General features: G+C 39.2%; 1 protein-coding gene across 5 annotated transcripts in view; it reads left to right on the forward strand.

The window, feature by feature from the left end:
* specc1 (sperm antigen with calponin homology and coiled-coil domains 1) overlaps positions 1–12,560 on the forward strand; it is a 189,866-nt gene that overhangs the window by 78,417 nt on the left and 98,889 nt on the right. For all 5 annotated transcript variants that reach the window (XM_061897939.1, XM_061897943.1, XM_061897942.1 and 2 more), the window contains one exon: positions 9,459–10,804. In XM_061897939.1, the coding sequence (XP_061753923.1) occupies positions 9,459–10,804 (1,346 nt within the window). The remainder of the gene's footprint in view (positions 1–9,458; positions 10,805–12,560) is intronic.

The following is a 12,560-nucleotide window of genomic DNA, read 5'->3' on the forward strand; positions in this document are numbered from 1 at the left end:
GACCTGAATGAATGAGAACCTTCTTAGGTACACTTTAATTATGTCACAGGATGCCAACACACCTGTATTTTTTAGTATAAATATTTGGGGTCTCGTCACCAACAGTTTGGACTCGATCTGACCAATCTAAGTCTCAGTACAAACCAATGAAGCCTACTCTGATGAGCGGCAAAACGTCTTCCGAGATAAACCAAGCAGTCCAGTTGCGAACGATTGAATGCCCTGAGATGACAATGACCTGAATGAATGACAACTTTCATAGGTACACTTTAATTATGTGACATGGTGCCAACACATCACAGCTGGAGGAGGGATTTGGTGGATAGAAACCTCTTAACAGACATATTTTATCGAGGTAAATTTGTGTCTTTATTACAAATGCATTTTTGGACACAGATTTTATGTAAGTGATTTTTGCGTTTGCTAAATTTGATGTAAAAAAAAAAAAATCAATTCACAGAATTATGACAAAATGTCATTGAAATACAATGTGTGAGCAAAAATGTACCTTCTTAAAATACAGTATTCAGCATAAAAAATGCAGTGGAGATATGCTTCAAAACTAAAGATTTGCTTCCTATTTTAATGTCCCCTCTGGGATTGATAGTACTATAATACACCTCACGGGGCAACCTGGACACATCATCAGTGATTCTCCCGGGGTCATAGAGTGTTTCGGGTCTTAATCAAACACCCTCACCCGGGCGACCCAGCCGAGGATGATCAGTCCCTCGACTTGTGTCCAGGTAACGCACTACGCCACGCGTCCCCCCTCCTCAACCAGAGCCAACGTGAAGCCTTTTCAGACGCTTCCAAGATGTTTTTTATGGCTCTTTGCCTGTGCAGTCTACAAATCCCAAGGAGCCCCAGGACCCGGTGTAAGGACTTGCCTGCCAAACCCCTTCAGCCAACCTCAATAGGCTCGCAACGGGCCTTCCACCCGTTCCTCCGGCAGTTAGCCACAAGATCTGCATATTTCGCCCTCTTCCTTTCCTGAGCTTCCTCCATTCTGTCCTCCCAGGGCAGTGGTCCCCAACCACCGGGCCATTGATTGGTTCCGGGCCGCAGAAGAATTTTTTATAAATTTTTATTTTTTAATAAAAAAAAAAAAAAAGAAAGTGTTTTATTTTTTATTAAAGCAACATAAAAAACACAAGGTATGCTTACAATTAGTGCACCAACCCAAAAAAAAAAATCCCTTTTTCATGACAAAAGCCTCCCTTTTTCATGACAAAGGAAAAAAATAAAATAAATAAATAAGACAAATTGTCAAGCGTTGACCGGTCCGCAGCTACAAAAAGGTTGGGGACAGTTAGCTCAAGGAGCACCACCTGCTTGCTGGTTCCAGACATCAAGACTATGTCTGGCCGGAGTGTTGTAGTTGCGATGATGTTTGGGAATCGCAACTGCCTTCCTAGATCAACCAAGAGCTGCCTGTCCCTTGCTTTTGTTAGCATGCCCCCCTGGGTCTTCTTGGAGGGTTGAGGTTTCTCTCCTGCTCAGACAAAGGCAATTGTGCTCTTGGTTGGGTGTTGCCGCTTACTGGTGTTGATGCCAGTGCAGATAGTGTCTGCTATTGCCCGCAGGACCTGGTCGTGGCGCCACCGATACCTGCCATCTCCCAATGCCTTTGAGCAACAGCTGAGGATGTGTTCTAATGATCCTCTTTTCTGACAGAGCTGGCTTACAGGTGTGTCTATCAGGCCCCAGGTGAATAACTTAGCAGGGCTTGGGAGGACATCATAAACTGACTGGACCAAGAACTTAAACTGGTGTGGCTCCGCTTTCCAGAGTTCGGTCCAGGTGATCTTGCGACCAGGTATGTGCTCCCACTTGGTCCAGGCCCCCTGCGTGCTCATTCCCACCACTCTGCTGAAGCGAGCCTCTTCCACCTCGGCGCGAACCTCCTCTTGGACCAACTTTCTCCTTTCCTTTCCTCTGGCTCTGCTGTAGCTTGGTTTGGTGTTGCCCAGCCCGACCAGTAGCTACAGTTCCCACCACGGTGCTGTGCCGCAACCTCGCCTCTGCCCGCTCCACTGCATCCTGGGCCCGCCACTTCCTTCCTGTTCAAACCTCCACACCTGCTGAAGATACTTTCCAATCAGCAGAATCTCTGTAGAGCAGGACTTCTCTGGCCTTGGAAACCTTGAACTCCTCTGCCAGACTACTGAAAGGAAGCTGCAGCTTGGTGTTGTGCCCAAACAAAGCAATGCTGCTTAAGCTTCGTGGCAGACCCAGCCACCTGCGCAGGGAGGAGCTTTGAACTTCCCTGGAAGTCCTGACTTGTCCACAGCTGAGAGCCACATGTTGAGGTTATCGCTGGTAACTTGACGTGCAGCGGTATCCTTCAGATCACTAGTGAAGAGCTTGCCCATGCTCTTCACTGGCTTTTCTGACACAGATGGAATTTGGGTGTCTGCCAGACTGAAGCGAAAGTGGTCGGATACTTTACCTTTCCTCAAGACCAAGGACCTGGACTTAGAGGGCTTGAAACTCATTCTTGCCCAACTAATGAGTCGATCAAGGCCTTTAAGGAGCCATATGGATCCAGACACTGATGTTGTAGTTACCGTGAGATCATCCATGAATGCTCTAATCGGAGGTTGCCGGGTGCCGGATTTGGACAAAGGACCTCTGCACTCTACTTCCGCAGACTTCACGAGCATATTCATGGCCAGTGCAAACCGGGACACAGAGATTGTACAGCCTGTGGTGATGCCTTTCTCCAGACGATAACAATCTAATGTTGAAGTGCCAGAGGACACCCTCAGACTAAAGTTGTTGTAATAGTCGAGGATGAGATTGCGAATCTTTTCTGGAACATGGTATCTGCTCAGAGACAATTCCACCAACTTGTGTGGAATTGACCCATAAGCATTGGCGAGGTCCAGCCACAGTACTGTCAAATCGTCTCTGTTCTCTTGCGCCTCACGGATCAGCTGTGTTACCACACCAGTGTGTTCGATGCACCCTGGAACTCCTGGGACTCCTTCCTTCTGCACCGAGGTGTCAATATAGGTATATAATAAAGTATGTCTGATTCTGGTCTGTCTGATTTCGATTCTGTAAATTAAGACACCGATCCAGTCTCAGAACCAGCTAATTAGGTGTTAGGTTTGAAGGCACATGACACGGGTCTTGCAAAGTCGCAAAAAGGCAGTTAGGGTTCGGTGATATGGCAAAAAAAATTATATATTTTTTCATATTATCTGATCTCGATTAATACAACCATTTTTTTATATTGTTTTAACCTTAGACTTGGACAAACTTTAATGATCAACAGGGGAAATTGTTCCACACAGTTGCTCATTTACAAAGGATGGAAAGTGTAAGAATGTAAAGGACAATGCAGGTATAAAATAGACTTAAAATGTATACCAAGTAGCAATATAAAATACAACATATGTAATATATACATAATGTATGTACAGTATATATTTACTGATATATTATGTTTATATCATACTGTATATACAATATATAACAATTACCATGTACAATATTACAGTATATGTAACAGCTGCACCATAAAATAGAGAGTAGATCCAGCAGAAAATACACATTATAAACAAAGAGCGGTAGCTAACATATAAGGTGTCAGGGAATAGACAGATATCATCTATTGCTGTATAGCGAGTGATTATATAGCTGGATGGAGTGCCGAATGAAGGAGTTCTTGAATCGAACAGTGTGGGAACGTAGCTGAAGGAGCCTTTTGGAGTATGAACTCCGTTGTCCCTCAATTGTCTGGTGGAGTGGGTGGGCAGCATTGTCCATGATGGCCAGCAGTTTGTCCAGTGTACTCCTGTCCCTCACTGACACAAACGCCTCCAACTGCGTGCCAATAGTTTGGCTGGCTTTCCGGATCAGTTTGTCAATCCGGTTTAAGTCTTTTTTGCCGTTGCTGCTCCCCCAACAAACCACTGCAAAGTACAGGGCAGTGGCCACAACAGACTGATAAAAGATCTCCAACAGCTTGCTGCACACATTAAAGGACCTAAGCTTCCTCACAAAAAAAAGGTTTGCTCATACCCTTCTTCTAAACAGCTTTGCTGTTGTCCTTCTAATTTAAAGCTAAATAAACTAAAGATTAATTGAACATCAAATTAGCATAATGAGTTGATATAGCAAATTAAATAGGATCAGCACAGTAACTTAACAATGTCCCAATAACTGCCTTAAATGTACATGTTTTTAATCAAATGAAAGCACAAAAGGATGCATCAGGTATTATTTCAACACTTACTTTATTTATTTATGTATTTATTTGATATGGCCATAACAGCTGCATTGGACAAACCAGATGCATTGCCTTAAGTTATAGCAAGAAAAGGCTAATTTTCAACACCTGCCCGCAGGAGGCGCCGAGGAGGCAGAATATGTAAAATTTTACAAAATATACAATGAATCAAATATACAATACATTAATCATGTACAACTTTGCTCTGATTTCTGCCACACTTTCAGACGTCTAGTGAAAATCTTTAAGTCAGTTTGCAGTTTTAATTAAGTGGGAAGAGTGTTCCACAGTCTGGCTCCGTTAAAGAAGAAGGTGGACTGTCCAAAAGATATTCTAAACTTAACAACACAATCCCCACTGATCTAGGATCTGGTGTTAGGTCTGTGGGAGCCTTGACGTCTAACAGCCAGACGAGAGACCAGTGGTGGCACATGATTAGTTAAACATTTTAAAAACAATTTTAGTGTGCTAAAATTTACAAAATTTACAATTCTAAAAAGCTTGTGTTTCTTAATGACATCACAATGATGCCACTTCACAGGTTTTTCTGTGAAATACCTTGATTGCCCGGTTGTACAGGAATATGACTGGCTTCAGGGCTGTGGGTGAAGTTTGCGACCATGAGGTTAAACAACAGGAGAAAGTTTATCATTGCTGCCTGTCCTCAAGATACGTTTTGAACCATTTTTGTGCTTGAGCAGATATTTTGAAATGCTGGATGTTTTTTTGATAAAACGGTGTGGTCCACAGTATCAAAGGCTTTTTTGAGGTCTAGAAACACCATACCAACAACTTGACTTTTGTCTTGACAGTTCTGTTCGAGGAAGTAACAGTTAGCTGTTTCTGCGCTGTACACTCGCCTGAAACCAACTTGTTGGGGATGGAGCACTTGGTTTGACTCCAAGTGTTCTCTCAGTCGTTCTGCAACAACCTTCTCCAAGATTTTAGACACAACAGGAAGGATGGAGATAGGCCTGTAATTGTTAGGTGTGTCCTTTTCACCTGTCTTGTGGATCTGTGTTACCACAGCGATTTTTCAGCACTTTGGAAATGTATAAAATGAAGGTGTGTGTGATAGTATCTTGGTGTTTTTCGGCAGAACTATTCTCGGTCATGTATGTCTTTTGACATCGAGTTGATCATGTTTGATACGATTTTTTTCACTTTTTCATTGGGTACCTCCTTTATGTAAAAATTATCAGTATTTTCCAGATGGCTTTCTGGCTAAAGTAGTGTGTCATTAAATGTATTTTCTAGTTCATGCACTGAATCTATACAAAAAATTGTTCAGAGCATTAGCTATAGACTCATTGTCATTATTATGTTTCTTTGTACTTTAAAGAGAGTCATTTTTAGTGTGTTTTTTCTTACTTGTATTAGTTAAGCAATTTTTATTTTGCAAAGTTTAGAGCTACTTCCATTAGCCTCTTCAATGTTTTTAGAAAGATAACTAGTTTTGCTTCTTTGTAGCTGACTAACAACCTGATTTCTGAGGCCAGCATAGGCCAAATGATTAATTGTGTTTTTATTTTTAGCGATTTCTGAACTGGCTTATTAAATTTTTTCATTGTTTAACATATATCATTATTAAATCATGGGAGAGAGTACTTTTTTAATATTTTTATCCAAGTCTTTGTGTACTTTACAATTAACTCATTCAACGTGGTTGTTAATGTATTTGTGCTTATATTCATGTCAGACTTCTGTTCCAGTTTTGTATTTTGTTCTTGTTCATTATCAGGTAGGTGTGATTTAAGTATTCATCTAGTACTAGTTTTTGAGCCTATGATTTTATAATATAGACAATTATTTTACTTAATTTTCTAAAAATTACAATAACGTACTGCTCTGAGAGTCCTGTAATGAGATTGTATGTTTTTGTTATTCTTTCTGGCCTATTTGTAAAGATCAGATCCAATAGAGTTTCACTATTCCTTGAAATTCTGATGGGGTTTTCTAATAATTGTCCATATTTAAAATTTTCCACCCTTGATTTAAGTTTACTTCTGCTCTTTTTTCCTGCCAGTTCACATTAAAATATTCCATAGAAATACATTCAGTGCAATCATCCATATTCTAGAGACATTTTAAAAATTAATCATAAAAAATTGAACCGTATGAAGGTGGGTTGTTAAAAGACAATAAGATCAAATTTCAAGTTAGGAGACAGAAGAACTTGCAGACAAAGACATCCCAAGCTCACATTTATATTTCCACACAGCTGTAGTTATCATGAACTTAGAAATTAGGATGTTCAGGGTGCTGCAATGAATACCTGGCATCTGGTCACATCCACAACAGCTAACTGGCTATCATAAGCAGTCGTAGAACGGGTGTCTTCACACAGCCTTAGACAACAAGTCATCAAATTTGCACAAAAAAAAGCAAATTCCAAATTCATCTGATATGCTTGTCTGTGAAGTATACAGACTCTGTGAACTTGTTTTTCCAAAACAAACGTTTCTTATCTTCATGATAGCATTTCAGTCACATCACGTCTGTTTCTTTGACTTCCACGTTTTGTAATAGATACCTTTTTTTTTTTTTTGCTTGTTTGTTTTTTGCCAATTCTGTGATTCCATTAATGCAACAATTATAAGGCTAGGGCTGGGGTGTTCATTAAGGAGCCCCTAAAGGGACACGGGGACAAATTTTTTTTAGAAAGGTATCTTGTGCGCAACAGGAACTATCTGGTGTGCATGATATAGTTTCTGGTGCGCACCAGAAAGCATTGGATGCGTGCGCATGGTTTGAGGTCTTTGTGAAAATGCCAGTGCAGCAGTTAATTCAGCTGTATTTCCCACTCGGACTTTCCACAATGTCCCTTTTAGGGGTGTTGTGGCAAAATGTGAATGCCTGCCAAAAATGTATTTCCTTCGCGTGGGCGCGCACCACTTGCTGAACCTGCATTTTTGGCTTGGTCTGTCCAAAACAGATTACTAGGTGTAAGACACTTTATCTTCCTGGTTATTGTGTCGCTAGGTGTTTGACATTATTTAAAACTTTATCGTGCCCGGTAAATGACAGTTTTCCTCTTCTGTTGTATTGATGAGATTTAAAGGAGTGTTGTTAGTCCGATGTGGATGTGATAAAACCTCTTTCTTGTTTGGAAGATACACACAATTGTAACTGTTATTTCTTCCTGCACATAATATGTACAACGTGTTTAGATGTATTCATTTATGTAAAATTGTCATTAAATTTAATATTGTCTGAGAAAAAGTGATTTGACGTAATATTTTGATATTTAGACACGCATATTTTACTAGAATACCCTTATGAGCATTACCTATATGAAAATCAAGTACCGTATTTTTTTGGACTATTAGTCGCAGTTTTTTTCACAGTTTGGCCGGGGGTGCGACATATACTCCAGAGAGATTTATGTGTGAAATTATTAATACATTACCGTAAAATATCAAATAATATTATTTATCTCATTCGCGGAAGAGACGAAGAAAATGTCAGCAATCGTCACATACGTCAACCAATAAGAATTCGGCGGGGGAGGGTCATGACAGAAGTGCATTATGGGTCATCGGACGCTAACTGCTATATACTATATGCTACTGCCGTAGCTATTAAAATGGATCATTTCAATGTTGGCGATAACTTATACAAACTGAGAAGAGCAAATTATGTACTGCAGATTACAAGCTGGACGTAGTGAAATATGCAGCAGAAAACGACAAGAGAAAGCGGCGCATACCTTTGGAGTTGGCAGAGTTGTTTAGAAGCGACATCGACAAAGAAGATTTCATCGGATTTATCGATTAGGAGTGACAGTTTGTTTGGTAAATGTATAGCATGTTCTATATGTTATAGTTATTGGAATGACTCTAACTATAATATGTTACGTCAACATACCTGGGAAGGTTCTCAGTTGGTTACTTATGCGTCATATAACGTACACTTATTCAGCCTGTGGTTCACTATTCTTTATTTATTTTAAATTGCCTTCCAAATGTCTATTCATGGTGTTGGATTTTCTCAAATAAATTTCCCCCAAAAATGCGACTTATACTCCAGTGCGACATATATGTTTTTTTCTTTCTTTATTATGCATTTTCGGCCGGTGCGACTTATACTCCGGAGCGATTTATAATCCGAAAAATACTCTACCTACGGTACTGTTTACTTGTTGAAATACCCTTTTTAGAACAAATATCTACCCAAATGGCCACTTTGTTGCTGCCAAAAATTGATTTCAAGTAGTAGTTTGATATTGACACATCTAATTTCTGCATATTTTACTCCAATAACCAAGAGGTACACTGCATATGGCCAACAATCACATTAGAGCTAGAGCATTGAAACTAGGACTGTGTAGGTGTAAAAATAGAAGAAACTGAATTACTTGACAAATCAGACTGATTTCGTGCATCGAAACATACGGACTGTAAAAAGTGACATGACGTCAGACAAGGCAGGAACAAACTAGGAAAAATTAAATTTATATCATGCACTTTAATTTGTGTCAGTAGAAATGGTCAGAATTCAGCTTCAAATAATTCCACTTCCAACTAGAGCAAAAATGTTGTCCTATGTGTTACACATATACACCAACTACAGTTGTAGTCCAAGAACCATTAAAAAATTACTACTGAATAAATCAGAAGTTACTCGCAAGTTACTCAACTCTTACGTAGTTTTTTCAAAGAATACTTACTCACTGTTACTCAAGTAATTATTTGGATGACTACTTTTTACTAATACTTTAGTCATATTACTCTAAAGTAATGGTACTCTTACTTGAAAACAATTTTGGCTACTCTACCCACCTCTGTTTGTTCTCTCATAGTGATGTATTAGTATTATTTATTTGTTGTACCATTTATTTTATAATTGTTTTTACTTTTGTTTAACTTGAGACCGAGCGAGCACAAGCAGCAGAGAAGAAGCACAAACTAAGACATTGTCTTTTGCTACCCCGTCCACCTCCAACACTTCTGTGCTTAGGCTGCTATCAATTTTCCCACACACACCTTAGACTCCACAGTCACAAGCAGGCATTCAGACGGAAAGTTTAGCTAGCTCAGCTAGTCCAAAAGGAGAAGAAATGAATGATGGAGAATGTATCCTCGTTTTCAAGGCTGCCATGATGATGTTTCGTTGATATTTATAATAAAAGTGTTAGTGTGAACTGGGCAGCTGTAAGTAAGTTCTTAAAGTATTTTTTTATCTAATTCACTTGCATTTATATTTTGGTGTGTCGCAGGTTTTCAAGCAACTAAGAAGTCTGGCATCCCGACTCCTAGAGAAGTTCCTTCATCCATGCCAAGGGACCGCATCTCCTCGAGGGACCAGTTAAAGACCTCTACCTCTAAGAGGATTGTTTCTAGTGCTAGCACTTCTAGCCTCTCTACCTTGGCGAAACAAACGCGTAGTTCAACAAAGTGGCGTGGAGATGCAGAGGGCCAGGAAAAGGGCCTCCTGGAATGTCAGGTTAAAGAGTTGTTGGCTGAAGCTAAGGCTAAAGACTTGATGATTAGCAATCTTCGCATTGAGTTGCAACGCTGCCAAGATAAAGCTTTGACTTCCCCATCATCATCACCTGTCTCTAAGTCAACTCAAGATCTGTCTACAGAACATAATGAAAATGTTGCAGAGGCTATTGTACTAGTTGGGGAGCTGAGAGAAAAGAATGCAAAGTTTCAAAAAGAGCTGGCAAACCTGAGGGAGGAAAACCAAGTTCTCAAGAAAAGGCTTATGAGTTTTGAGAGCTCACTACTGCCAAACAGTCTTTCTAAACCTCAGAAAAATGGCCTGCCTTCAGAATGCAATTCTTTTGGTCCACAATTAGATCACCTCTCTTCCCCCAGCCTTCTTAAACCTTCTGTCTCCGCTACGTCTTTGAAAGACTCACCTTCACCTGACTCGTTAGGGTTTGAGAAAATTCTACGTTTAGAACCCCTCAGCAGCAGTGTCAGCGATGATGCCACTGCAGGTAGGCAAGATGTGTCGGTGCAAAGTCTAACAGAACAGATTCACAAGATGGAGGAAAATCACCATAGCACTGCTGAAGAGCTGCAAGCCACTCTGCACGAGCTCACTGACCAGCAGCAAGTGGTACAAGAGCTGACTGCAGAAAATGAACGTCTTGTTAACGAAAAGCTCCTCCTGCAAACCTCACTTCAGCAGCAAAGGGAACATTTAGAGCTGCTGGCCAAAAAGAACGAGGCACTCGCAAACCGATTTCAGGAGCAGGCCCTGGCTCAGTCCTTGAGAGAGGATAAGTTCAACAGCGAAGGTCCTCGACTTGTTGAACTGGAGCAAAGGTATGCGGAACTGGTTGAGAGCTCCCGCTTCGAAAGAGAGAAGCTCGTGAACATTCAGCAGCAGCTAACTAGCGGCCTACGCGCTCTTGAGAAGGAACACCAGGAGGCCCAGGGCCAGGTGCATTGCTTCAGAGAAGAGATGGACAGGGTGCACACCCAATTAAACAGGGAGTTAGAAGCCAAAGGTCACGCCGCAGAGTCTGCTGAAGAGCACAAGGCTACAGCAGATTCTCTCAGACTGGAAAACATTAGGCTGAAGGCACAGCTGGACATAGAAAGGCAAAAGGTGCGTGTCAAGTTTTTTTTTAGAGTAATTGTGCATGCCTAAACTTGAAGATTGGAAAGGATGCTCAGAATTTAACTCCAGTGAGTTTACTTGAAGTTTAGTTTATTTGACACATTAACAATTCATGGGAGCTTGTCAGATTTATTTTGATAATCTTAAATAAAAAAAGAATAGCATAAAATGACCACTCAGTCATAACATTGTCCAATGCTTAGTTATTAACCATTACCAAAATTCCCGATACCTTAGAGCGCACTTAAGTATAAACTGCACCCACCTCATTTTTGGACACATTTTAGATTGCACATACAGTATATTTGCCACACAGGTCTAGAGACAATAGCAGCTGTAAACATTGAAGCATGAAATAGTTACACACACACTTGTGCTCACTGAATTGAGTTCAGTTTGAGTTTATTTCGAACATGCATGCATACATGATATATTACAATTTCCAGTTTCTGTTTTTAACATGTTCAAAAAGGAGTAGGAAGAAGCAAATCTTATTTAATCCTACCTGTTGTCATTTACAAAGCAGTTGCTAACACTTGTGTTCATTTCGTGTTTTCAATTCATTCACAATATACTCCATAAGTAATAACATTGAAAAAAAATAAAAATAAGTAGTGAAGTAAGTTGTATTACATATGGTGAGATAAATAGGATTATCAATAGATTCAGAGTGTTTTTCATGGTTGTTCTACTATGTGCTTTGTAAACACTTTAAGTTTGAAGAGTTTCTTGAATTGGATCATATTAGTACATTGTTTGATTTCTTTGCTTAATCCATTCCATAATTTAATTCCACATACTGATATACTAAAGGTCTTAAGTGTTGTACGTGTGTACAAATATTTTAAAATACATTTTTCTCTAAGGTTATATTTCTTCTCTTTTTTTGAAAATAATTGTTTATTTTTGGGTACCAGGTTATAGTGTGCTTTGTGCATAATTTTAGCTGTTTTCACATTCACTATGTCGTGGAATTTCAGTATTTTCAATTCAATGAGGAAAGGGTCAAAATGTTCTCTATATCCAACATAATGTATTATTCTAACTGATCTTTTTGTAACACGGTTATTAAATTAAGTGTACTTTTGTAGTTATTTCCCCATATAACTCAGATAGGGTAACACTAACGAGCAGTAGAGAATATGAAGTGATTTTTGGTCCAATGCATATTTAGCTTTATTAATTTTTGACGTGTTTCTTGCCACCTTATGTTATATATTTTTTATATGAAGATTTCCAACTCATTTTTATCATCTATCATTATACCTACAAATTTCTCCATATTTCTGCACAATAGCTCAGTTTTGGTAACACTAGCAAGCAGTAGAAAATATGAAGTTATTTATAACATAGAACATCCATCCATCCATTTCCTACCGCTTGCTTTATTTATTATTGAAATGTTTCTTGCTACTTTATGTTGTATATTTTTATATGAGATTTCCAGGTAATTTCCTCATTTATTATTACACCCAAAAATGTTATTTATTTTACTCTTTCTTTTTCTATTCTGTCTATTTGTGTTAGATATTCCTTTCTACTGTTACCAAATAACTTTATTTTAGTTTTACAGAGGTTTAAGGATAGTCTGTTTTTGTCAAACCATCTTTTTAATTTAATTTCTTCTAGTATTATTTGTATTAACTTCTGTCTGTTCTCTCCTGAACAAAACACTGTTGTATCGTCCGCAAATAATAATAATGGTAATAATATTAATGGATTAGATTTTATATCGCACTTTTCT

The sequence above is a fragment of the Nerophis ophidion genome, linkage group LG04, assembly GCF_033978795.1.
Source record: "Nerophis ophidion isolate RoL-2023_Sa linkage group LG04, RoL_Noph_v1.0, whole genome shotgun sequence".
Lineage (NCBI taxonomy): Eukaryota > Metazoa > Chordata > Actinopteri > Syngnathiformes > Syngnathidae > Nerophis > Nerophis ophidion.